We start from the raw sequence: 27,983 nt of genomic DNA on the forward strand, positions 1-27,983 counted from the left end.
CGGGACGGGGCAAGGGTGCTGGCGCCCCCACAACGTCAGGAACGAACTGAGAGGGAAGGCGCGGCTGCCGAGCCCTCCGGGGCAGGGGTCTGACATCTGGACTGAGTGGGAAAACAGCATCCTGCCCTTGGGGAGTCGGGAGGAGCCCAGTCCCATCCAGCTGTGCAAACAGGAGGAGGAGGAGGTCCCAAGCCTACCCTTGGGAGAGGGGCGAGAGGGGTGGTAAAGCCGCCGCCGCGCCGGCCCCCGCGGTGCGGGTTGCGCCAGCCTCCCCGGAGCCCGACGCAGAAACTTGTTGCAAACAAACAGGCGACCGCGGGTGCCCCTAGCAGCCAGCGGCGGAGTGGGTGGGCGGGCGAGAGGGAGGGGAAGGCTGGCGGACGCCGCAGCGAACTGGTGGGCAGACCCGGAGTCGCCGCGTAAGCGGGGCCGGCTCAGTGCGGTGCGGCAGGCGCGGCTGTGCGGCAGCGGAAGTCCTTTGTTGCAGCACAGTCCCTGGCAGAGCCAGAGCCTCTCCGCGCAGCCTAGCCCGAACGCCGCGCGCCGCCGCCACTGCAGCTCGCGGCCCCTTCGCCTCCGCCCGCCTTTCCCGCGGCTGATTTGCCTTAAACTCCCTAAAACCTCCGCAGCCCCGGTTCCTGCTGCGGTCGGTGAGTATCTGCCAGTTGTGGGGCTATTTGCGCAACTTTGGCCCGGGCGGGAGGACGCGGGCCGCGGGCCTGGCGGAGTGCGGGGCCGGAGCGGTGCCGACCCGTGCGGGGATCCAGGGCGCGGAGGACGCGCCGCGAGGACTCGGCGACGGGCGGCTGCCGGGCCGCCTGCTCGATCCCGCCGTTCGCCGGCGCGCCTCGTCCGGGACGTGCGGCCTCCCTGGGTCGGAGGCGAAGCCCCGGCGGAGACTAGTTCTCAAATTAGTTACCTTCTTTTCCCTTTCTTTCTCTGTCTTTATTTTTTGGGGCGGGGGGGGAGGGGAGGTGTAGACGGGAGGCGGGAGGACCCGGTTGATTGACGTACCCAGAGCCCGCTTCTCTCAACTTACAGCTGCGGCTCCTCGGCGGGTGGGAGGGGAAGTGTCCCGGAGCCCGAGGCCGCAGACTTGGGCGCGCTCCGAGGGAGGAGGCGTAAGAGCCGTGCAAATTCTTGCCACCCCCTCTTGCCGGCAAACACGCTTTTTTGTTCAGTAAAAAGTAGTGGGTCTCAGGTTTGGGAATTTTCGGTGGAAAAGATGTGTTTGCTGGGAAAAAAGTGCTTTCGATTCCAGTGGTGGGCGCTTGCTAGAAGTTCTGTTAGTGTTCGGCAAATGCGTTGGGTGTAGATCGGGAATCATAACCACTAAAACTTGGAGGCTTGGGTCTGAGCTCAGCCACCGTCCCAGTCTTAGGTAAATTAATCAACGAACGCGTCTGTAGGATCTGAAAGGTTAACATGACCTTCTCCAAATTGGGAGCGTCGGGGAGATGTCGATGAAAGTCGATGTTTTCTGGGGGACAGCAGGGCATTTTGTATGTGTGTAATAATAACTCCAGTCGAGCTTAAACGTGGTAGGTAACGCGCAGATTCTCCGTTGGCCTGAGTGTAGTTCCATACCGTATGTCTCACTGTCTCACGACAGGAACGATTTTCTCGAACCCGAGGAGTGGTTCCAGGCTTTTTGAGGAGACTTAGAATCAGTTTCATGGTTCGAAGTTCAAGGCACTTTGGAGCAGAAATGGTGAAGGATGCAGTTCTCATGTTAACTTCAAAGCAATCACTACCTTCTTTGAAACGAAGAAATTTGAGTCTATGAAATTTTGTCAGTGCAAATGGACATGATGGAGAGAATTGGGATACTAAAAGATGAAGCCTGAATGATGGCTGGCCATCACAACCTCAAAACTTTATTTTTGATTCACTTGCTGGCTATCTGATGAAGTATCAATAATAACTGAATGGGTTTGGGCGCTGGATGGGGGCTTCCTCATCTTAGAGAAAATTGAAACCTGGTGGATGGGAAACTATTTTCAAAGATCAATAAAGACCTTCTGCAGTATAACTTTTCTTTAACATTCGTTTTAAGAGATTTCTTCATCATGACCAAATTTTCACTGTGTAGAATAACTCAGGTTGAGTCGCCTTTCCAGAAGCCTTTCTATTCTTCCCATTCCAGTGGGATGGCCTACTTTGGGGGTGATTTGTGGGGGAGTCCTGGTGCCTCATTGTCAGAGAAAAAAGAGACCATATTTAACCAGGACCTTAGCGGGGCATGAGTGCAGTCTCAGCCACTTACTCTTGACCTTGTGTTTTGATTTCATGTTAACAGTGCTAAATTTTTTTTTAAAGATTTTATTTATTTGACAGATCACAAGTAGGCAGAGAGACAGGCAGAGGCAGAGGGGGAAGCAGGCTCCCCACTGAGCAGAGAGCCTGATGCGGGGCTCGATCCCAGAACCCTGGGATCATGACCTGAGCGGAAGGCAAAGGCTTTAACCCACTGGGCCACCCAGGCACCCGAACAGTGCTAAATTTTTGTACTGGTTTCCTTTCCTTATTCTCTTTCGCCAGGCTCTGGAGAAGATAAGTTCATGGAGCTTTTATTAAGAGTGTGTCTGTGTTCTTGGGGCACCTGGGTGGCTCAGTGGGTTAAGCCTCTGCCTTCAGCTCAGGTCATGATCCCAGGGTCCTGGGATCAAAGCCCCGCATCGGGCTCTCTGCTCGGTGGTGAGCCTGCTTCCTCCTGTCTCTCTGCCTGTCTCTCTGCCTGCTTGTGATCTGTCTGTCAAATAAATAAATAAAATCTAAAAAAAAAAAAAAAAGTGTCTCTGTGTTCTTTTTAGCACCAATTCCTATCCTAATGTGCAGGAAAAAAGAAGTATCTGCTTTCAGGCCTCTTCTTCCAGTCAGGAAAGTGCTAATAAGCCTTAGCTATTAAACTTCTGGCCCAAAGGGGAGACAACCATTTGGGATACAAAGGCAGAAAAGTTTCCATAGATTTTTATTGTTAAGCTGTAATCTGTTGTCTTCCCAAAAAATTAAATTGTATTTGAAAAACACCTGCTTGAGAGGTCACTTTGGTCTCTACAGGATGTTTTCTCCTGATATTTTTTTCCTTGTGCTAGTATATTTTACCCTGAAATATTGACATTGTTGGTCTTACATGCTTTTATGTGAACCAAATTAAAAGTGATTCATGTATATTTTTTTTCTCAAAATGGAAATACAAAATCCATGTTTTTTTGTAAAAATTCAACCTATACTAGAGTACATAAAATACAAAAATGAAAATCATTCCAGAGATAACTTAATAATATAATTCCTTGTTTAAAACAAGGAGAGGCAGCATTTGATCATAACTGAGCTGTTGTATATGCCTCACCCTGCCTAAGGATGGCCTGTGATGATTCATGGCCTTATGTTCTCTATTCCCTATTCAGGTTGGTGAGAATTGACTAGGTGGAGAAAAGGAATGTTTTGCCTTGGACTGGTTTAAAATTCTATGATCAAGTAACAGACGTGAGTGTTTAAATATAACAGGGTTGCTATTTTAAGTTTGTCCTTATGAAGTCTTTACCTCCGTGGTCTGGTTCTCAAACTTTTTCATGCTAATGATGATGTCCATCTAGCCTCTGATGGGTTGATTTATATTGGCCAAACTCATTTTAAAAAGCAACAACATCAAACCCCCCAAAGCTTCATATTTGTAGAGTTTAATAATTTCATAGTTGGGAGGGAGGGAGTGGCTATACTTGCCATGAAAACCACTGCCCAGACATCCCTGTATTGATATGGTGTGAAGGGTTCTCCTTGATCAGTATCTAGAGGTAGCAGGCCAAACATCAAGGAAAGAGAATTAGAACGAAGAAGGGGGATTAATGACTGCAGTTTGTAGATGTGGCATGGGAGGACACAGCACATGTTTAAGATAGATTTCTAACTATACTTAAATCGTGGCTTGTATGGGAACTACAAGAGATCTTAGTCAACTTACAGAATGAGTGTGAAGTGGTTGATGATGTTCTGAAAACGAAGCCCCAAAATAGTACATAGAAGTTTAATCACAACATTATTTGAGTGTTGGGGACATGGGGTTTTTTACACTGCTCTGCTCTGAGTTTAAAATCGTTTTCCCAGTAATGTTGGAAAATGAATTAAATCACCAGTCAGATTTTTCATTTCTTATCTACGTGAGCTACACATAATCCTTTTTTCAAGGTAACTAAAGAGCTCTGTCCCCACTTGACATCTTTTAGTGTTAGGGAAGGGCTTGCTCTAATGGGCTGTGGGAGTCAGCAGATGGAAGAGGAGATGGGGCAGGGGCATGGCGTGCTGCCTGCTGTGTGGGGCTGTGTGAGAGTGGGTGACTGTGAGGCTCAGGACGTTCCAAAGCGGCACTTCAGTTAATAGTCATTGCCAGGAAGAGTGTTGTCTGGCTTATAAAAGCTGAAACTCAGGGTTCTGAATCAAGACTCCAGAGTTTGAGTCCCATCTTCTGCTTACAAGATGAGCACTTCAGTACCAACCACTAAATTTATTGCCTTATTCACAAAATGAGGATAATGAAAATACCTATCTCAGTGTCGTGAGAACCAGTTGTTTAATGTATGGGAACTTGCTTTGTAAATTTTTGACGACTACGTAAAAGTTGCCATGATTGAAATAATGCAAAAAATTGAGTGCCTGGCAGGCTCAAGTCAGCGGAGCATGTGACTCTTGATCTCAGGGTTGTGACTTTGAGCCCCTTGGTGGATGTAGAGATTACAAGGAAGGAAGAAATTGATAAGATAAAAAGCCTATTTCAATATTTATTCATTCAAAATTACCAACTAAATGCCGGGCCATTGTTAAAGGCTCAGGGACACCGTGATGACTAAAACAATGCCTTGATCTTAGGGAGCTTACAGCAAAGCAGGGGAGCCACATAATTATAATCCGTGCCAAGAGTGTGGTAATAGACATAACATTCAGTTTGGATGATCCAGTTTTTGGTCACCATATAGTTGTAGGTAGGGGCTGTTTGGAAGCACAGAAGAGGGACATCTGCATTATCCTGGGATGGGCGGGGGGAGGGGGGGCTTTCCAAAGAGAGTGAGCTGGACATCAAAAAGGTTCCAAGCAAAGCGAATGGCATAGCATATATGAAAGCATGAAGGCTTTGCTGTGGTAGGTCCTGGGGATGAAGGGGATCTTAAATCTTAAATAGATTTAAGGCTTAAAAATGGAGTTAAGCTTCTTAGAATGAACACACTTTTTTATGATACTCTTTTTATTGGTTTCATTTTGTTGACTTTTAATTAGATGAGAGAGTGAAATTTTCAGGGTTTTGGTTGGACTTAAACAAGAAAAAGGTAGCTATAACTGGGAAAAAACACACAAAAAGCTGTGTGTATCTGCTGAGGGAGGGAGTCCGGGTAGCATTTCCCCTTGTCCTAGAGCTGCTTCACCAGCTGCTTCTTTAGGGGCATTTACTGAATGCTTACTGTATAGCACAGAAACAGGCTAACAGCCTTGCCCTCAGGTTGCTCATAATCTAGTGGTGAGACCTACAGACAGACACACAGATAAGGGTAGTAGCCAGCTCTTATTTAGCATTTTCTCCCTGACAGCCACTGTCTTGTGATAACTCTACACCCTAGGAAGGATCATACTCCCCATTCTCAGATGAGAGAATTGAGGCACAAATTACATACGCAGCCTGCTCAAGGTCACACACCTAGTAAGTGGCAAAGCCAGAATTTGAACGCAGGCAATCTGGTTAGTCTGCGCTTTAACAGCTACTTTATGTTACTGTTCTGATGATGAAAATATAGTGTAAATACGTGCAAAATAAGGAGATGATACAGAGTAATATCAAAACCTAAAATAGTGGGAGAGGGAGGTACTACAGGTTTTCTGGAGGAGGTGATATACTGATTCTTAGGTATGTGGGAGGTTCAGGCAGAAGCACCAGTCGGCATGAATAAAAACGGAGATAAGAAGTACATTAAGTAAGGTGGGCTTGGGGTGGGGGGTTTGGAGTAGAGAGAGCAAGCAGTTTTATGCTGCTTGAACATGAAGTTGGAAGTAAGAAGCAGCCAAACATAAGACTAGATGGGTGGGCACTGTTGGCTTTCTATGCTTTGCTTAGAAGTTTGTCCTTTACCCTGAGGATACATGAAGGGAACCATAGAAGGGTTTAAGGAGAATGATATGGTCTGATTTTTGTTATTTTTATTCTTTATTGTTTGGGGTGAAGGGTGGATTTGAGGAGCCAGTTAAGGAGCCTGTTGTAATAACTCAGGAGTGATGTTAGAGGCCTCAGGAGGGCAGGGAAGATAGGCATGGAATAGTGGGGCAGATTTGAGAAATACTGGAAAATTGGTGACAATTAAGGGAGGGAGAAGTCCCAGGTGACTCCCAAGTAGCCTGGGTGATTGGTTCATGGCAGTGCCAGCTGAGACAGAGAATTCAGGGGGAGGAGCAGATTTAGGTGGGTCCCAAAGTCACAGAGGCACTTTGGAATAGATCTAAGTTCCACAAAATGAACCCTGAGAATACCAAGAATACCAATGCCACGTGCAAAAAAGTGACTTCCTGGTAAAGCTGCTTTTTGCAGAGAAGCCTACTGTTCACATGGTGCCCTCTAGTGGTCAGAAGATGCCATGTTGCCTCTTTAAGATGAACAGCTCAAAATGTAGAGACTGCCTGGATTAAGTACTTTTCTATTTTTTTTCTTTAAAATTTATTTGTTTATATGTTTGTGTATGTATGTATGTATGTATTTAAGAGAGCACTTGTGTGTGAGCATGAGTGGAGAAAGGGGCAGAGGGAGAGAATCCTGCAGTGGAATCCTGAGCAAAGAGCCTGCTGCAGGGCCCAGTCCCAGGACCCTGAGATCATGACCCAAGTGAAACCAAGAGTCCAATGCTTAACCAGTTGAGCCCCCCACATGCTCCTCTCTTCTCCTGGAGGGAGAGAGAAACATTCCAGAAGCCACTGTGTTCACTTTGCTTTCTGTATGCGTAAATTTATTTCCTAGACCTAGCAGCTTACCTGTAGTAACACCTCACTTACTCAGAATTTACTCGGTTGGCAACCTCAGCTTATCCAGTCCCCTGGCCAGAAGCAAGGCTAAAGAAGATCATTGCCTATTAGCAATTATAATAGATGAAACCAAGTGCAGGAATTAAAGTCTTATCTTATAGATTACTTCCCTAGGTCCTCTCTGAAAATTATATAAATTCAGCTTCAGTGAGTTTTTATCTAATTTCATAACCCATAACAGATTGAAATAGTGGGCAGCGGGAGATCAACATCCCTTTCAGAAGTGATCGCTGTTGGCTTGACGAGCAAGGAGGCATAAAAATAGTAACCAGCCAACAAACCACAATCTCCCAAAGTACAGCAGTCTCAGGCCATTTTGTATAGGTGCAAACAGCCCTTGCCAATTTGAATAGCTCGTGTATTTCAGCAAAACACAATGCAGAGGAGAAAGCAGACAGCCAGTTGGTTCTGTACTCAGGGACCAGGATTGAGGAGCCAAGGGCCTTTGCTGTCAGCCACTAAAACTGGAAGTGACCTTGATCATGTCTCTGAACCTCTTAGGGCCTCAGTTTGTTTTCTCATCTATAAAGAATCAGGTTGACATTGATCATTATAAATTCTATGAACTGTGTTCACAATGATGACATTAATACTTAAGGAAAAATGTATTATGCTTGACTAAAAAGACAAGAAGAAATTGTCCTCTCTAATTTATATGAGAACCCTGGGGAGAGTATGATTATCGTTATTGATGAGAAAAGCAGGTTTAGAGAGGTAAAGATGTTTCCTCATAGCTAAATAAGTGGTAGAGTTTGTATCCAGATCTATTGGTGCCTGCTTCCTGGGCTCTTTTTTTTTTTTTTTAAAGATTTTATTTATTTGACAGAGAGAGATCACAAGTAGGCAGAGAGAGAGGAGGAAGCAGGCTCCCTGCTGAGCAGAGAGCACGATGTGGGACTCGATCCCAGGACTCTGAGATCATGACCTGAGCTGAAGGCAGAGGCTTAACCCACTGAGCCACCCAGGCGCCCCTTTCTGGGCTCTTTTTAAGACTTCATTTGAACAAGCGTGCATCAGGGGCCAGCTGTGTGGGCAGTGTGTGCTAGGCACAGGGCACAGAGGCCATTAAGTCGCATCCTTATACCTGGAGGTCAGTGAGGTAGGCATTGCTGTATGGTACCTCTGTTAGTACAAATGATAAAAGTCACCCTGTAGCACTGGTAGGACTGATGTAAAGCTACATTAGGGTTTTAAAAGATTTTAGGGTGTGAGCATAGAACTGACTCACCATTTATAGCATTGTTTCTATGGGAATATGTGTTTCAAGTTCCAAATAACTAACTTAAAAATAAAGTTTTGGAACATAACCCAATTATAATTTCAGAACTTCCTCTGCTAAGTACTGAATTTGCAGTCTAATAACCAGCCAAGAATGCCTGTTCTAAAAAGTGAAAAAATTTTTAACCTTGTGTCTGTCATTTAAGTGCCTTGAAGGGAAACTTTTTATCTTTAGGAGCACCTACAAAACTGGTTCTTCCTGGAAATCTCAAGGAGAAAACCTAAGGAACTTAATTAAGCTTAGACATTGGACCATTTACTTCAGAAAATGGTATTCTAGGAAAGAATTTCGCCAGCGTGACCTTATTTTTATAGGTGACAAAAATCACTGAGGCCATATTGTCAGGCTCAAGAGTCATATTGCTTGTGTTCTAATCCCACCAAGTCCTCTGTGGCCTTCCAGAAGTTATATAACATTGCATACAATACACATTACACACACACACACACACTTGCTTAGACTGGAGCCTGACCATTGATATTAAGGCTTAACAAATGCTGGCTATTCCCATTATTGTTGTATGATGGTTTTCATTTACTCTACCTTTATAACCTCCATTTACCAGTCCAGTAAAGCATATCTGCTTTCCCTCCCATTACATTTTCATACTTTTGTTTATGCTGCTGTGTACCCCTCTCCCAATTCTTTATACCTACACACTTATGCAGATACCTAAAATGCCTTTCCCCTTGCCTTCTGTTTTTCTCTATCCTATTCATTCATTAAGGCTTCACTCAAATCCTACATCCTTCCTAAAGCCTACTGTTCTAGTACAGTCATGATTTTTTCTTTTCCCTCTCTTGCTGAACTTTATTCGGTATACTTAATTATTCTCAAATTGTTTCTTGGTTCAAAATGTAATCTCTCATGTGGTATTAGCTCTATGTTTACCATCCTTCTCCACCCTCTACTACAGTGCTTTATGCAGTGTTAGGAATGTTGTAGGGGTTTGACACACTCTGATACTCTGATTTATTAACATAAGAAAATCCTTTCATTTCACTTCAGGCAGGCTTTTTAAAAGGATAGTCTGTAACCTTCAAATTAAATCCATATACATATATCCAATCATATAAGACACAAATAGGTATGAGAAAATCACTGTATATATACCTAAATGACCTTGGAGATCCAGAGGTAATTGTTAGTAGTTCAGAGATTGGGGCACTGAATTGAGAGTCTAATGCTAGGCTCTGCTGGAGATTCTCACCGAGGCTATGCAAATTGTCCCCAGGGGAGCTTCCTTGGTCTATGGCACACATTGAAAAGAGATTATTTGCTTTACAGAAGGAGTCAGTCCAAAATTGTAACTGTAAGTAACTTCTTCATTCAGTTTATATGCTCGTTTATAGGCCCTTCAATTATCATTTGACTAAGGCAGAGGCAAAAGAAAGTTTCAGCAAAGCTGATTTTGCCAATTTAAGAGATTTATAGTGATGAAGGAAAAGTATTTCTGATACCCTACTGTGTCGGTGAGAAATTTACTGAAATAGCTTACATGCTGTAATTTAGGGACCACGTCTACTGAATAAGACTGGAGGTACCCCTACAGATAAAATAGCATTAGAGATAAGAGTTCAAATGTGGGTAGTGGCTTGTGCAAGAGCATCTCGCCAGTAAACCCTGTTGTGAGGATGACTGCCCTGTCCCTGCTGAGTGTTCTTTGCAGGAGGGCACATTACAGAGTCCCAAGTGGTTGGTACCCACCTGGGTGGTCAGAATTCCATCCTGTAATCCTAGTACCTACTTTACCGCACTTAACTACCTCCTTGATACACAATTTAACAGTCTTAGATCTTTGCCCCCTCTATGAAATAAGAATATTGGACCAGATCAGATCTCTCTAAACATCTGTGGGTATCTAAATTAATATGCTGAATGTGCTTGGCAGCTGCCTTTGAATGAGATGAAACTTTCAAACTAAAAATTTAAAAATTCAGTGTAAAATGTTTTGCATCACCTAATCCTTTCTCTTCTGGGAGAACTGCATGCATACAGATACCCTTCTGGCCTTAGAACCCTGGCTTTGGATCACATTTGAAGTCCTGCTCTCCTGAAGTACTTCACTTCTAGCTGTAATAAACTTGTTTCACCGGTAACACAAAAGCAGTCACATATTTCAGTTATAAAGACGAGAACAACTACACCCTTGTGTACTGTTGGTGGGAATGCAAGCTGATGCAGCCACTGTGGGAAACAGTATGGAGGTTCCTCAAAAAGTGAAAAATAGAGCTACCCTGTACCAGCAGTTGTACTTTTTGGTTTTTAATCAATGAATACAGAAACACTAATTCAAAGAGAAATATGCAACCCTGTGATTATAGCAGCATTACTTACCATAGCCAAGATGTGGAAGCAGCCCAAGTGTCCATCGACTGATAAAGGGATAAAGAGGATGCAGGATCAGGGCACCTGGGTGGCTTGGTGGGTTAAAGCCTCTGCTTTCGGCTCAGGTCATAATCCCAGGGTCCTGGGATCAAGCCCCGCATCGGGCTCTCTGCTCCACAGGGAGCCTGCTTCCTCCTCTCTCTCTGCCTGCCTCTCTGCCTACTTGTGATCTTTGTCTGTCAAATAAATAAATAAAATCTTCTTTAAAAAAAAAAAAAAGGATGCAGGATGTGGTATATATACACAATGGAATATTATTCAACTATGAAAAAGAATGGAATCTGGCCACGTGGAATGACATGGATGGAGCTAGAGAGCATATTCTAAGCGAAATAAATCAGAAAAGCAAATGCTAGAAGATTTTATTCATATGTGGAATTTAAGGTCACAAAACAAGCGAGCAAAGGGAGAAAAAGAGAGGCAAACAAAGAAACAAGACTCTCAACGCTAGGGAAAAAACTGATGGTTACCCAAGGGGTCATTGTGGGGGAATGGGTTAAATAGGGAATGGGGATTAAGGAGGGAACCTGTGATGAGCACTGGGTATTGTGTGCAGGTGTTGAATCACTAAATTGCACACCTGAAATTAGTATAACACTGGATATTAACTTGTAATACTAGTATAACACTGGATATTACTGGAATTAAAAACAAGAGCTAAAATATAAGCAGTACTTTTACTTAAAACATTTGCAAGCTTTACTGTAAGATAAGGTTTTTTTGATAGAACTATTTAAGAATATAAAAAAATTGAAAGGAGAAAACTTTTGGAATTTGAGTGAAATTGGTTTTTTTGTTTGTTTCTTTCTTTCTTCAAGAGTTTATTTGACAGAGAGAGAGATCACAAGCAGGCAGAGAGGGGAAGGAAGCAGGCTCCCCGCTGAGCTGAGAGCCGGATGCGGGGCTTGATTCCAGGACTCTGGGGATCATGACCTGAGCCTAAGGCAGAGGCTTAACCCACTGAGCCACCCAGGCACCTGGAGTGAAATTGTTTTTAATAAGTGAATGAATATTTAAAATTTTAATGCAAAAATTATTCTCAAGAGATAACAAGCTAAAAGTCTCACAGGAATTCAGATCCCTCACCCCTGGTTCTGTGCCCTGCTTCCTTTTTTTCTTTTCTGTGTTTTGGGGGTTTGTTTTGTGTTATTAGGCCCTCTCCAAGCTTTTCTGAGTGAGGTATAACAAGAACAAAGTTGTTGGGACTACTGGGTATAGGACTGCTATTAAAAGTTATTCCACCTTGGGCGCCTGGGTGGCTCAGTGGGTTAAGCCGCTGCCTTCGGCTCAAGTCATGATCTCAGGGTCCTGGGATCGAGTCCCGCATCGGGCTCTCTGCTCAGCTAAGAGCCTGCTTCCCTCTCTCTCTCTCTGTCTGCCTCTCTGCCTACTTGTGATCTCTGTCAAATAAATAAATAAAATATTAAAAAAAAAAAAAGTTATTCCACCTTGAGGCTCCTGGGTGGCTCAGTGGGTTAAAGCCTCTGCTTCGGCTCAGGTCATGATCCCAGGGTCCTGGGATTGAGCCCCGCATCGGGCTCTCAGCTCAGCGGGGAGCCTGCTTCCTCCTCTTTCTCTCTCTCTGCCTGCCTCTCCACCTACGTGTGATCTCTCTCTCTGTCAAATAAATAAATAAATAAAAATCTAAAAAAAAAAAAAGTTACTTCACCTTTTAAAGTCCGGTTTACTGGAACGTGGATGTTTGCACAATGCCACTGAAGACACTACAGTTCCAGGGCAGCCTAGAAGCTGTAGAAGTAGTGTTAGCAGAATTTTGTTCCACCCCAAGCCCTGAGAGGAAGGCAGGGATGGAGAGAGACGGCTGAAGACAGTGGGATTCACACCCGTGCCTTTCTGACCCGGAGCCCTTGGTTCTCGTCACCAGAGCGTGATGCCTTCTTCCACAAAGAAGGCACCTTACCCAATACGTACATGTTGAATGAAGTCACTAATGCAGAAGAAGTCAACACTCCCCTCAGGGGTGTGTCCTCGAGGTTGCAGAATGCTCGTGGCTGTTGCGGATTCTCAGTACTTCATGCAGTGTCTGGCGCCCAAAGTGCTCAGTGCGTGTTTGTTGCAAGGAAAATGCCCTTGGTGCTCTTGTGTTCGTGTTTTATGTTAACACAGATTGTCTTTTTATCAACGGAACTGAACTATGGCTCCAGTGGTAGCGGTGCCTGTCATGGTGGTGGTGTATGTCTTTGCGCCAAGTTTGGTGGCTGGCCATAAAACTGTTTTCCATTTAGCTTAGAATAGAAGAGTTCTTGGAACTTTTAAGCTCTTTATATCATTATTTTAAGCACAGGAGATTTAAAACCTGAAAGTCTTTATGGATTAGCTGCTGGCTTTCTTCTGCAAGACTCCTCCAGTTGGAAGGAAATTTTAAGGTTATCTAATCAAACATAGCTCCTGATGCTTGAATAAGCAACTTCCAGTCTAACTTCCATTAGTTATCACATGTCAGGAAGTATAGTTTTACATGTTGCTTCTATGACTCCTCATGTTTGATAAGGTATTTGACATTTTATTATTCCCCTGTGACAATTCAGGAAACTTGGGGTCTGTGAAGATAAATAAGGTGGCAAAGGCAGATTGGAACTTAGGTCTCTCAGATCCAAAGCCTGTGTTCTTTTTTTTTGGTTTTTAATTTTTATTTATTTGTTTGACAGAGAGAGACAGTGAGAGAGGGAGCATAAGCAAAGGGAGTGGGAGAGGGAAAAGCCTGCTGGGCAGGGAGCCCAATGCAGGGATTGATCCCAGGACCCTGGAATCATGACCTGAGCCAAAGGTAGACATTTAACGACTGAGCCACCCAGGTGCCCCCAAAGCCTGTGTTTTTTTCCTTCTATCGTACTGTCCTCAACGACTTTTCATCCATCTTCCATGCAGGGCATCCATTGTTCTCCAAAAGAGTTTGTTTCATTTTTTAGCAACTCTTACTACTAAAAATTTTTTTGAGATGTCTATCTTTCTGCCTCTTTCTCTTTATTACTCGTTAAAGTTCTCTCTGAGTCCCACAAAATGACTATAGACCTAGAAATCTCCTCTTAAATAAAATGGGCTTGGGTGTGCCTGGGTGGCTTGGCTCAGTGGGTTAAAGCCTCCGCCTTCTTCTCAGGTCGTAATCTCAGGGTCCTGGATCGAGCTCTGTGTCAGGCTCTCTGCTCAGCGGGGAGCCTGCTTCCCCTCCTCTCTCTCTGCCTGCTTCTCTGCTGACTTGTGATCTCTGTCAAATAAATAAATAAATAAATCTTTTTTTTTTTTTTTTAAATGGGCTTGGGGTCAGCATTTGTGTCTGTGTGTGTGTGTGTGTGTGTGTGTGTTTTCATTTTGTTGTTGTTTGGATTCTAAAACCATAATTTTTAAAGACCACGTGACCGTGAATTTTAGGTAGTGGATTTACCTTGGTAAAGGTTGATTTACTTTGGTTCACTTACAGCTCCCTTATTACCAGGCATTTCAGATTATTGATGAATATCTTTGTGCATATTATTGCCTTTTGTATCTAGGTACATACTGAGCATTGAGTACAGATACCTGATTTATAGAAGCTTGAAAAGGTTGAAAGATTGTACCTACGTGACATGTTTGACCTGCCTTACAAAAGTGGTAATAATGGTTGCAATTTTAAGAAGACAGTAGGTCTCATTATAGGCTACCTTCCTTTCACTAGAGGCACATCCCTGGCTATGCGACTTTCTGTCATTAGACAGGAAGAACAGGAAGAAGGAGGTAGGATAGGTCCTTAGGTAGTGGGGAGAAGGGGTATGTGATCCACGTACGGTCTGTGGCGAACAAATAAAAAGCACGTGGAAATAAGCGTAGATACCTCTTAATTACCACTGTAGGGATTCAAGGGTTTGGGGACTGAAGAGTGAACATTTTATTTCTCTGAACAGCTTGTTAAATGTTCTTTTTATGCTCAGATTGTATAGGAACTTACTTTTAACTAGAAGATAGATTCTGAAGTTTTATATATACAGATTAAAAATTGAGGCTAAAATTGGATCTTATTTTAGTTTTATAATATAATGGATAGGGCTTCTAATGCTTTTAATGTTTTTCTCTCCCTCTTCTTTTCCCAAAGTCAACTCACTACATTAATAATATTTATAGTGTCTACCATATGTTCAGTGAAGAAAACTAGTTGCAGAAAGGTATATATAAAATGATACCATTTAGGGGAAGCCTGGGTGTCTCAGTTGGTTAAGCATCTGCTTTCTGATCTGGTCACGATCCCAGGGTCCTGGGATCTAGCCCAACATTGGGCTCCCTGCTCTGCGGGGAGCCTCTTTCTCCCTTTCCCTCTGCCTGTAGCTCCCCTTGCTTATGCTCTCTCTCTCTCTCAAAAAAATGAATAAAATCTTAAAAAAAAAATCATACAGCAAGAGAAAAGACTATGTGCCTGGGCTTCCATTTGCTCTTGCTGTATGATTTTGATATTGAGTAGGTACTCAATATCATCTATTGACTCTGTATGGATACATATAAACAGAACTGAAGATACACAATCCAGAGTGTTTGGAGAGGTTACCTCTGGGAAGAGGTATGTGACCTAAGTGTGTTTTTATTCTATTTACTTTATATATTTGAATTTTTTGCACATGTTACTTTGTATACTCTTTTTTAATAATTAAAAAAAATGAGGAAAAATTTACCTTTTGAGGATAGACACCTCTTTCCCTAACGGATCCACTGCTTTGTTATTCCCTAAAGTACCTGCCCTGCAATATAAGACATATTCTGACTTTACAGACTGATTGCTTCTCCAGTAATCAAGGGAAGAGCATTGATCAAACCTATTTACGTGTTGCCATTTCCATATAATATAAGCATTTTATTTTATTTATTTTTTATTTAAGATTTTTAAAATTTATTTGACAGAGAGAGCGCACAAGTAGGCAGAGAGGCAGGCAGAGAGCCCGATGCAGGGCTCAATCCCAGGACCCCAGGATCATGACCTGAGCTGAAGGCAGAGGCTTAACCCACTGAGCCACCCAGGCACCCCAATATAATAAGCATCTTAAATAGAATTTTTTCTATGGAAATTTTCAAACATACAAAAATAGAATTATACCTGTCTCCCAGACTCAGTAGTTATCAGCACATGGCCAATCTTGTATCATCTGTAGCCCCCACACCCATCTCACTAGGTTATTTTCTAGTGTATTTTAGATTATATCATTTCATCTATCAATGTCAGTATGTATATCTAAAAGATAGGGACTCTTAACCAAAATACACTCATCACCCTTAAAAAATGAGCGATACTGGGGCGCCTGGGTGGCTCAGTGGGTTAAAGCCTCTGCCTTCGGCTCAGGTCACGATCCATCTCAGGGTCCTGGGATCAGCCCGCATCTGACTCCCTGCTCAGCGGGGAGCCTACTTCCCCCTTTCTCTCTGCCTGCCTCTCTGCCTACTTGTGATCTCTGTCTGTCAAATAAATAAATAATCTTTTTTTAAAAAATGAACAATAGGGGCACCTGGGTGGCTCAGTGTGTTAATCCTCTGCCTTCGGCTCAGGTCATGATCTCAGGGTCCTGGGATCAAGCCCCACATCGGGCTCTCTGCACAGCAGGGAGTCTGCTTCCCCCTCTCTCTCTGCCTGCCTCTCTGCCTACTTGTGATCTCTCGCTCTGTTACATGAAGAAATTTAAAAAAAAAAAATCTTAAAAAATGAACAATAGTTCCTTAGTAGCAATTTTGTGAGACTTTTTAATACTCTGCAGTTATGTACTTTTAAGTTGCTATTTTATTTACTTTCACTGTTTGGATCTTGCAGATACTTTTAAACTTTTTCCTTTCACATTTAGCATACATTTTCCCCCGTAGAGTTGTGATGAAACCAAAATGATGGTTTTTGCTTTGGATGCTTTAGCTTCTATTAAAACCAAAATGAGAAGCTTGACTAAATGGCTGGGCTACCGTCATCTTCACATCTGAAAGATGATTTGGGTGTCTGTTATTGAGTTCTGCTACATTGGAATGAAGAGCTATTTATATATCCCTTTATTGTGATAGCCAAATCGCCCAAGTCCCAATGTGCGATCAAAGCGACCCTCCTTTTCAGGTCCTCTTCTAAAGCTCTCTTGTCTGACTCTACTATTCTTGTGTCACATAGGTCTCTCAGTAATAGAAGATGGCAAAGCCCAGCCACAGCAGCTACGTCCTCCAGCAGCTAAACAACCAGAGGGAGTGGGGTTTTCTCTGTGACTGCTGCATTGCCATCGACGACATTTACTTCCAAGCGCACAAAGCCGTTCTGGCTGCCTGTAGCTCCTATTTTAGAATGTTTTTCATGAACCATCAGCACAGTACCGCACAACTGAATCTCAGCAACATGAAAATTAGTGCTGAGTGTTTTGATCTCATTTTGCAGTTTATGTACTTGGGAAAAATTATGACGGCTCCCTCCAGTTTTGAGCAGTTTAAGGTGGCAATGAACTACCTGCAGCTGTACAACGTTCCCGACTGCTTAGAAGACATACAGGATGCAGACTGTTCGAGCTCAAAGTGCTCATCCTCTGCTTCCAGCAAACAGAACAGCAAAATGATATTTGGGGTGAGGATGTATGAAGACACAGTGGCTAGAAATGGCAGTGAGGCCAACCGGTGGTGTGCGGAGCCAAGTTCAACAGTAAATACTCCACACAACAGAGAGCCCGATGACGAGTCTTTACAGCTAGGCAGTTTTCCCGAACCACTATTTGATGTATGTAAAAAAAGTTCTGTGTCCAAATTATCAACTCCAAAGGAACGTGTGTCGCGGCGCTTTGGACGGAGTTTCACCTGTGATAGTTGCGGGTTTGGCTTTAGCTGTGAAAAATTGTTAGATGAGCATGTGCTGACCTGTACTAACAGACATTCATACCAGAACACAAGGTCCTATCACAGAATAGTCGACATTAGGGACGGAAAAGATGGCACTATCAAAGCCGAATTTGGCGAAAAGGAGTCTTCCAAAGCATTTTCCACACAGACAGACAAGTACAGAGGAGACACCAGCCAGGCTGCTGATGATTCGACTTCAACCACGGGAAGCCGAAAAAGTAGCACAGTGGAGTCTGAACTAGCCAGCGAGGAAAAAAGCAGAGCTGCTGAGAGGAAAAGAATCATCATCAAGATGGAGCCCGAAGATATTCCCACAGATGAACTGAAAGACTTTAACATTATTAAAGTGACTGATAAAGACTGTAATGAGTCCACTGACAACGACGAATTAGAAGATGAGCCCGAAGAGCCCTTTTATAGATACTACGTCGAAGAGGATATCGGTATTAAGAAAAGTGGTAGGAAATCTCTCAAACCGCGGATGTCGATAACTGCTGATGAAAGAGGTGGTTTAGAAAGTCTGAGGCCCCCTAACAACAGCAGTCCAGTACAAGAGGATCCCGAAAACGCGTCCTGTGAGCTCTGCGGACTCACAATAACCGAGGAGGACCTGTCGTCTCATTACTTAGCCAAACACATTGAAAACATCTGTGCGTGCGGCAAGTGCGGACAGATCCTCGTTAAGGGGAGGCAGCTTCAGGAACATGCTCAGAGATGTGGGGAACCGCAGGATCTGACAATGAACGGGCTGGGCAATGCGGAGGAGAAGATGGACATGGAAGAGAATCCCGACGAGCAGTCAGAAATAAGAGATATGTTTGTGGAAATGTTGGATGATTTTAGGGACAACCATTTCCAGATAAACAGTATCCAAAAAAAGCAGTTGTTCAAACATTCCGCCTGTCCTTTTCGATGTCCTAATTGTGGCCAGCGTTTTGAGACCGAAAATCTAGTGATGGAACATATGTCTAGCTGCCTAGACCAGGATGTGTTTAAGAGTGCCATCATGGAAGAGAACGAAAGAGATCACAGGCGAAAGCATTTTTGTAATCTGTGTGGAAAAGGATTTTATCAGCGGTGTCACTTAAGAGAACACTATACTGTTCATACTAAGGAAAAACAGTTTGTGTGTCAGACATGTGGAAAGCAGTTTTTAAGAGAGCGTCAGTTGCGACTGCACAATGATATGCACAAAGGCATGGCCAGGTATGTCTGTTCCATTTGTGATCAAGGAAACTTCAGAAAACATGACCATGTACGGCATATGATTTCTCATTTATCTGCTGGTGAGACGATATGCCAGGTCTGCTTTCAGATATTCCCAAATAATGAACAGTTGGAACAGCACATGGATGTTCATCTGTATACATGTGGAATATGTGGAGCAAAGTTTAATTTGAGGAAGGATATGAGATCACATTATAATGCCAAGCATTTGAAAAGAACATAAGTGATTTTCTACTGTACTAATGTTTAGTTGATAGCAGACAAAAAACACCAAAGCAAAGGATATGAGCTATTTAGAAATTTATAAGATGGATTGTTGGGAAAAAATTTCAAGGCCCTTTTACCTTTAATATTTTTGTTTAGGATCTTAAGTATCTACATCTTAGGTGTTATTAAATGTTTATCATTTTTGTTATTTCTTAATAGAATTCTTTGATTTTAGTTTGTTTTAGCTATGATTAAAATTACTTTTCAATGTAGACTACCAGTGGTTGTTACCCCTCCAATGACTATTAAACTTTAGTTGTTTTTTTTTTTTTATCATAAGGTGATGACTTTGCTATTTCTATGTGGGATTTTTTTTTTTTTTTTAAGGTTATCCTGTGAAGTTTTAAATCCAGTATCATTGGCCATTCATGTTCATTTTAAAAACTTTTTTTAAGTAATTAGTTTTTTGAAACTCTCATCTACTTTTATCCCCATTTTTTTTTTGTAAGTTGAACAGTGATTTTAGCCACTGTTTATTCCCCTTTATCAGTGAAATTCATATTCTTAAATTGACATGCTTTATTAGGCAGGTTAGGTGCATTGACTCTAAACTTGAAGGTTGACATGGGCTCACACTTGGCCTAAAAACATTGATGGACCTAAGGAAATTCCTATAAATGAATATTTCCTATAATTGATAAGATATTATCATTTAATAATCACATTTAAAACTTATATTAAGTGTAAAACCCAATGACTTTACCCCACTTGAGAAACTAGTGAGGACAAGTCATTTTGTTTTGTGATATTAAATTTAACTATGATAGTTAATTAAAAAGACATATCTTGTATTCACTTAAAATAATTTAAGATATTTTGATTTCTAAAGTGTGTTAGTTTATCAATTATTTTTGTTTATAAATAGACTTTAATAGCTCTCTAGGAATATGACATCTAAAGAAAAATGATTTTTTTTTCACCTTTAAAATTACATACTTTTGGAACTTTGAGATTTGAGAAAGCTGCCATGTATATTGATAAATCAAATAAAATAAAGAAATCAATTACAAATCTGGTTGTTCTATAAAAGTATAGAGTGTGGAAAAAATGTCTTGTGTTTTATACTATCTAAGATTTGGAGGAAATGTGTTGTGGCAAATTGCAGTTTATCTCTATGCTCTTTTTTTTTTTTCTGTAAAGGACTACAAAATTTGAGGACTATAAAATAATCACAGAGCATATAAGTGGAAATAGTTTATCACTTTTAAAGTAGTAGTATTAGCTGTTGCTGCCACAGGGTCTACATGAATTACATGTGAATTAAAACACTGGCAAAACTGACCCCACCAATAAACACATCTATTGAATAGAATGCCTTTTAATGTGAATTACTTGCATTGTAATACCCTTCTCATAATGAAAGGGATTTTAAATAACATCTGTATTTGAAGTATAATTTTGTAATTATGAACAGTAACTTCATAACATTGCTTTTTGTTTACATCAAATTTTTAAGATATGCAAGTCATATTTTTCTATAGTTTGCATAAAAGAATAAATTGCCAAGAGAATTGAGAGATATTGACTAACACAGATCTAGTTGAAAGGGAAGTAAGTAATAGAGCACAGTGTGAGCTCAGAGATTTGTGGGGATACCCTGTGGTGTTAAGTAAGAACAGGAACAGTATAGGAGGCGTGTGGTATGAGAACAAAATAATGGGAAATGGAGATGGAAATACACTAAAAGTTAAATGAGAAGTAAGGCATTTTTTTAAAAGCCACACAGCACAAAAAGCAGGAAAAGTGATTCATCTTAGGCTTGCAGACAGTAGTTTATCAATCTGAAATGCAACTTTAAATGAAATATTGTGTATACATTACTACTGATAGGAACCTGCTAAAAGTTTTTAACAAACCCAAAGACCATCAGAGACTTGTGTAAAGAGAGAAGATAAACTCACTCCAAATCTCCAAACTGTTTATATAGTATCTTAGGTAGACATAATTTTTAGGGGGATCACTTTTTTACATAATCCTCATGAAAATCTATTGCAATGGTCTCCCCCTGTTAAAGAGTAGGGTTCTTTCTAAATACTACCACTCTGTAAAAAGGATTATATGTTCCATTAGGAAAAGGGGGGGTTAATTTATGTTTTGACATGATAACAACCAACAATTAGCAAGCAAGTACATAAACATTGAACGTGATCTAACTTTACATAACTAAGATGTTTATGGTTTCACAAAGCCCCACCTCACCATGTTGTCTCCTCCCAGTTTCATATTACACAGGACACCTTGTGAGGTGTTTTGGAACTAACCACAGGGCAGCACAGGCTTCTGTAAGTGTATTGTACAAATTTTCCTCCTGAAGGTAGAGAGTACATTTAAAGGCCGCCTGCCTCTCAAGGGGAATGAAAAATGGCTGACACCTCTCCCGCCCAGTTTCTTCCGACTTCCTTTCTCTGCTGGGGTCACAGGGCTGTAACTCCTTGTGCTTGCTTTTTGCCTTCCATGCTGTGAAGGCAATGAACCAAAGCTGTGGAAGCTGCCTTCTCCTCCTGCTTTCATAATTTATGTAATTAGGCTCCAAATCCAAAAATGAAAAGAGAATCTAGACAGATAGATGTGGGATCTTATGTCTTACAGAGTCTTGCTTAAAGGGCCTGTTGTTCTCCACCAAGAAATCCTGGAGAAAGGGAGTCAGAGCCTAACAAGCTTGTCACCAGTTACAGTGCAACTCAGAGGTTTAGAATTCTTTAGTAACAGGACTAAAATCTCAGATTAATAAAGCACAATAAGGCGGCAATGGAGTAGGACTCAGAAATTTGTCTTAATCTCTCCCATATTTTTAAAGTAAAAATAATTCAGAGAAATGACTCTCATGCATAAAATGATACAGAGCTAATGTTTAATGTATGAAGTTTGAATATGGACAAAACTTAGAAGAAAGTACATAAGTATTCCAGGGGCTAGTTATAAAATGAAAGGAATTAAAATAAGGACAGACTTTGCTAGGGCAGTCAGAGCATCCATTAAAAGGAAAAAGAGACTGACATGAAAAATCATATCTAAGTATTATAGTTGAGAACAAAAACGTGAACAAAATTTAAAGTTGAATAAAAAAAATTAACATTTGGAATTGTCTAGGTGAGATTAGAGATCAATTTGATAGGTTAAAATAATACACGTTAAAAAAATTACAGCTATAAAATGCCTAATAAAACAATTGCTGTGAACATGGCAAGGACGAGCCTAAATACTCGAGAGATGATACACCAACTTCTGTATTCTAAGAAAAGGGGGAAGGGAGACTGGTGGTGATTGGCAACTTTCTTCCTGGGGTTAAACAATACTTGTTCCTCTACACTCCTAGTTAAGGAACTTCACATATTTCATATATCTCTGGAAAATCCCCCCCAAAAGAACCAGTTTAGCAGTTAAACAAAACTTTGACGTCGTTAACAAAGAGGTAAATTAGTATCAATCAAAAGAAAAACCTGAATGTGTATGTGTACACATTGTTGAAAATAAAGAAATGTGTATTTCTTAATTTCTAATGGGTTTTATGAGTTAAAATTTTTTCCATTAATCTACTTGATCAGTTCCTCATCTTTCCTCACCCCATCTCCTTTGTAACAAGTGCTTCTTGGTGATAAATGCCAGTGTTGTACAGGCCCCCAACCTAAACAATGCCTAGGATTCCAGGATGCCTAAAAGCTCTGTGGGGCCATCTCCTTGGGAAAGGCCCCATCTCCTTGATACTTGAGGTGTAGTGAACGGGGGAGACAGGATGCATGCCAGTGAACTGAATCACATAGGGTTCTTATGGGTGTTAAGAGTCTGACGCTGCTGCCCAGATTTGGAAGCCCATGGTCTGTCCATCCTACTAGAGCCCACACTGAGTAATCCCGACAATCATTTACGTAGTGCTCCTTAGGCTCCACTAAGTGCTTTACAATACACAATGTTAATTAACCTCACAGCTGTATGAGGTAAGTATTACTCTGATTTTCCAGATGGGGCACTGAGGTTCAGAGAGACTGGAGTGTTTTTCCTAAGATCACACAGAAATTAAACACTAGAGCTGGAATTTGAACCTAAACCTATTTGATTTCTGCGTGCCTGTACTTAAATCACTAAGCCACATACCTCACCTCCCAAGAGGTACAAAGAAAGGCCTTTTCAGCCTAGGAACACATGTGATCAAGCTCCTATGAAACTCTGTGCTCCATGTTCATCATCTGTGATCTGCTGTGCCTGGTAAGGTAGTGGGTACCTAGTAAACATGTTAGATAATGTGAAAATAGATGAGCTGGAAACAAAACTATTTGAATGGGTCACTTAGAATGATGTTTTAGAAATAAATAATATTGACATGGTTTAATTTTCTTTATTTAAACTTAAACCTTTAGTGGTATTATCAGCCATTTTGGAGGGCCCATTGTTAAGTGCTCAATTAAAAATTAATTTGAATTCAACTTCTCTATTTCTACCTCTGTGACTTTTTTCCTTTCTGTTTTCCCTATTCCTGATCTTTAAGTTTTAATCTCCAACCAATAACCATTTTATTGGTTATGAGACTGATGACTTCAATAATTCAAATCATTTGAAAATACTCCCCCCAAATAATCAGGGCCCCAGAAGAACCAGTTTCCTCTTTTTGTCTTAACAGATGATTTGGATAAGAAGATTTTCATTTCTTTGGGTAAAAAAGAAAATAAAATCCCTAATTGCCATATTGTGATTGATTAAATTTTATAGAGTAATATGTTTGTCTAAAAACAAAAGTTAATTATTCTAGCTATTTATAATTCAATTTACCAAAAATATTTTGTGTTAACTTATACAGTCTTACTCTTAAAAGAAATGAAAGATAATGTCAGGAAATGACAGCCATTTATGCATCCTAACCTAGCAGCAAACTTTAAAAAAATGAATATTTAATGCTTTAAGTGAAACAATCCCCCTCCCAATCTGATTTTAACTTTATGCATCTACTGCCTGATTTCTAAAATCTATACAACAGGTTTTACTACCACTATATTAAAATCCACTACTTTAATGGTCGTCTTTCTACCATCTCCAAAGGTTATTTCTTAAGTGAAAAGTGAAATACAAGTTAATGAAGACTCCATAGATGATGTCTATATAATCACTTAGGTGGCCCACTTTCATTGCCTTCTATCAAACTCAAGGACATATTACTTCTATCAAACTCAAGGACATATTAATCTAACATGGGTAGAGTCTCCTACTAAAACCAGATGAAATTTAGCCACCTGCAAATTTATCTGCTGGCAAAAGGCAAAGGTGCAATGATTTAAAATGCAAGGATTTTTGTGTCTGTGAGTATTGGTAAATATGAATATTAACTAAATGACAATAGCAGCGTGTGAACTCATGCTAATTTTGAATGAATTTAATACCACTTACATGTTTATATTCAGATGCTTAGTTGAGTTTAGCATTTAGAAACTTAAATCCTATTTGTCTCCTTTTATTTAGGAGAACCAAATCATTGAGGTTCTTTGGTAGTGACAGAATTGTTCATCCTTCCTATCAAAATCTACCACAGATCACTAGGGGGCAGGAAGCCTTTATAATTTCTCATTATCTTACTCATTTGCTGACAAAAAAGATGGTGTAAAGACTGCAATCCAGTACTTGGTTTGAATTGAATGTACCAATATACTAATGACCATTTCAATAAGAAGGCAGAGGAAACTCTAGAGCCAGGGGGATGACAAATATGTAAAAGACATTTCACTTCAGAATTAGGAATATTAACAGTTTTATGTGGGAAAATTTGCATAACCCTCTGTACTTACTATTTGAGAAAGGAATACAGTCAGGTAGACAGCCTATTATTTTAGAAGTTATTATTTTGTTTTTATTGTACTTAAACCAATTGCTTATACTAATCAGAATCAGTAGAGCTCATTTTTAGATGACAGAAATATAATTGTCCAGATTATGAAAATCATCTTTTCTTTCAAATGCTTATGCATTCCCTAATGTGGGACAAAATATATTTTTTAAAGATTTTATTTATTTGACAGAGAGAGATCACTAATAGGCTGAGAGGCAGGCAGAGAGAGATGGGGAAGCAGGCTCCCTGCTGAGTGGAGAGCCGGATGCCGGATGCCGATGCTGGGCTCAATCCCAGGACCCTGGGATCATGACCTGAGCTGAAGGCAGAGGCTTTAACCCACTGAGCCACCCAGGCGCCCCTGGGACAAAATATTTTAAGAGACAATCACTTAAGAAAAAAAAAAAAATTAGGGTAAAGTGTTGTTGCAAAAAATAAAATTCTACCCTGAATCACAGGGGCAGTTTAGGAGAGTTATGAACTTAGGAACTGGAAGGAAAACTCCTCGGTGTGTGTGTAATGCGTACTTTATTTTCATTTGCAGAGTGTACAACATTTACTATTTAAAGAAAACAATGTTAGCTTAATGGGTGAAGGCACTCAGTACAAAGAACATGAAATTTTAAATTTCTTGGATCTTTCAACCAGAGGTTTTCCATTAAGTTGAAGTACATTGTGGGACACCTGGCTGATTCAGTTGGTAGAGCATATGGTGTTTGATCTCAGCCTCATGAGTTCGAGCCCTACCTTGGACGTAGAGATAATTTAAATAGATAAACTTAAAAAAAAAAGTACATTGTAAAATTATTTGATTTGAGGGAAGACTCTTAATTGCTTCCTTCCTCCCTACTGTCCTCTACCTGGCTGGTCCCCTGTCTTTTCATGTGGCATGTGTCCTACCCATTCTAGCTTGACTCATGCGAGAAAAAAGAAAATGCCCCTAAAGGTGAAGAATTATATTAGTAATAAGAACACCTTATATTTGAAAGGTACAATGAGTTATGTTAAGGAAGAAAGTAAATAAACTTAAGTCTCAGTCTAAGCTTTTATTCCCATTCTTTGTTGTAGTGATGTTGTGCTGGCCTGGTGCCAAAAGCCATAGAATTCTGACCTAAGAATTATGTTGTATCTTGTAGAGCAGTCAACTTGTAATACTATTTTTCTTGAGTTTTGTCTTTTTCTGTGTGGCAGTGGTGAAATAGGGCCTTCTAAACCTCTGGAGAAGTGAGATCTGAATTTGGAGAGGACATGGGGAAGAATCAATCTTCAACAGATAATCTTTAAGTCCAGACCCAGGAATATCAGATCTGAAGTGACACCATCTTTTCTGTCTTCCTGACAAACCTCATCAATCCCAAAAGTTCCAGTTTCAAGGATCCAAGAAAACTCAGTAAAGATCACTTTGGAATCACTTTGCTGTGACAAAATTGATTCATGGTGACTCTCCTAGTATTTGTGGAAAATCTGCTAAAAGAAAGTAACTAGAATATTCATATGACATCAATGGTTAAAGCTACACTAAAATGAAAATTTATATGCTAATTATCCTCATGGTCCCTTCTGAAATCAAAGGGCTTGCTAGGCTACTATAAATATATTATAAAGAGATAATAACATATCTGTGTAAACACATATAATCCTAACAAAATAATTTGAATCACAGTTTATATATTATGAAATATAGAAATATAGTTAGACAGTTAAAAAAATTATACCCCCAAATCTGTAGTTTAGAGTATAAATAAAAAGATGTGGGTACAGAGGAAAAAAAGTGAGACCAATATTTTAACAAGGAAAGATAATCTAGTTATTATTACTCACTGTAATGTAACATTTGCCTTTCATCTTTTTCACTGTATATACCAGTCACAAACTTGATTATTAAGATTAATGAAGTTCCCTTTTAAGTCTGTTAAGTTGAAGGAAAAACAGAAATGGTTATTACTTCAATAGTGGTAGATTTTCATAAAACACAGACAACAAAAAGAATGGATCTTAAGACACATTATTTTCCTCTGAATTTAGCAATATAATCTAATAAGGTAGGATGACTTTCTGTTAAATATATATTCTTGGTATTAATGTATAATACCATTATATTTCTCAGCTTTCAAATTTCAAGATAAATTTCAACTAAGTATTGAGTGAAACAATAATTGCTATGTTTTAAAAAACCTTTCACTAGAAATGAAATGTTTGATGAGATTTTAACCTGGCTTCAAATATTTTGTTTTATATGTACATGCTTGAACCTTATGAGTCTTATAGCCGTATTATTTCCTTATTGTGAATACACTTGTAGTTTTACTTTTGGTTAACTGTCTATCTAATTCATCATTATTATTATTTTGTTTCTTATGCAATATCATGTTATATATTTTCAGAAATGCTTTTGTTTTTATGCCTGTTTCTTCAAATGTTTTAATAAAGAGTTACACAAAGAAATCTAACAGTATACATAATAGTATATGCAGAAGTAAAGTCATTTAAAATCTCTAGGTATAAAGTGGGATAATAACTTGAATATTCATTCTACTAATTAGACTAGCAAAAAATTAGATAAAGTTAGTTAGAATGTGATTAGTGGGTATAGGGGCCTGAAGGGAACAGAGAAATCCACTAAAGACTTGAAATTCATATGAATTCAACTGCTTCAAGAGAAATAAGTTTAGAAAAGTGTTACATTCTAAAAAACAAAAACAAAATTTAAAACTATCGCTAATCTCTGGGAACCATATAAAACTGCAGACTTCTAAAAAGTAGGAAGCAGACAAGATTAAAGATTACTTTTAATTAAAGGTGCCAGATCAATATAAGTTGAGATTCAACTAATAATTTTTGACTGACTGGTAGAAGCAGATTCAGAAAAGGAACATGACTTGAATTGTGACTACACTAAAATGTAATGAATTACAATAATTATAAGTGATATAAGTGCATTCTATAATGTGATTATTTTCTGTATATCAGTATAAAACGGAGTTACTGAGTTACATGGGAAATTTCTGTTAACATTTTTTCAATCCATTTCTTTTACCTAATAAAATTTCCTCCTCTATGTTCAGAAGTTAAACTGTCTGTATATTACTTTTATTTATACTGTATTTTTTTCAACCTGGCTCT

General features: G+C 40.2%; 1 protein-coding gene across 2 annotated transcripts; it reads left to right on the top strand.

Annotated features, from left to right (window-relative positions):
• The first annotated feature begins 513 nt into the window (after positions 1-513).
• On the top strand, positions 514-27,916 carry ZBTB1 (zinc finger and BTB domain containing 1). Of its 2 annotated transcripts, XM_047735404.1 has the most exons (3): positions 514-650; positions 16,845-18,760; positions 26,052-27,916. In XM_047735404.1, the coding sequence occupies exons 2-3, from the start codon at positions 16,863-16,865 to the stop codon at positions 26,086-26,088; spliced, it is 1,935 nt and encodes a 644-aa protein (XP_047591360.1). In that variant the 5' UTR covers positions 514-650; positions 16,845-16,862; the 3' UTR covers positions 26,089-27,916. The 2 variants fall into 2 exon arrangements, with proteins under 2 accessions (XP_047591360.1, XP_047591359.1); XM_047735403.1 differs by lacking the exon at positions 26,052-27,916 and having other exon boundaries at positions 16,845-20,357.
• Positions 27,917-27,983: the final 67 nt, after the last annotated feature.

This window comes from Lutra lutra, chromosome 7 (assembly GCF_902655055.1).
Source record: "Lutra lutra chromosome 7, mLutLut1.2, whole genome shotgun sequence".
In the NCBI taxonomy this organism is placed as follows: Eukaryota; Metazoa; Chordata; class Mammalia; order Carnivora; family Mustelidae; genus Lutra; species Lutra lutra.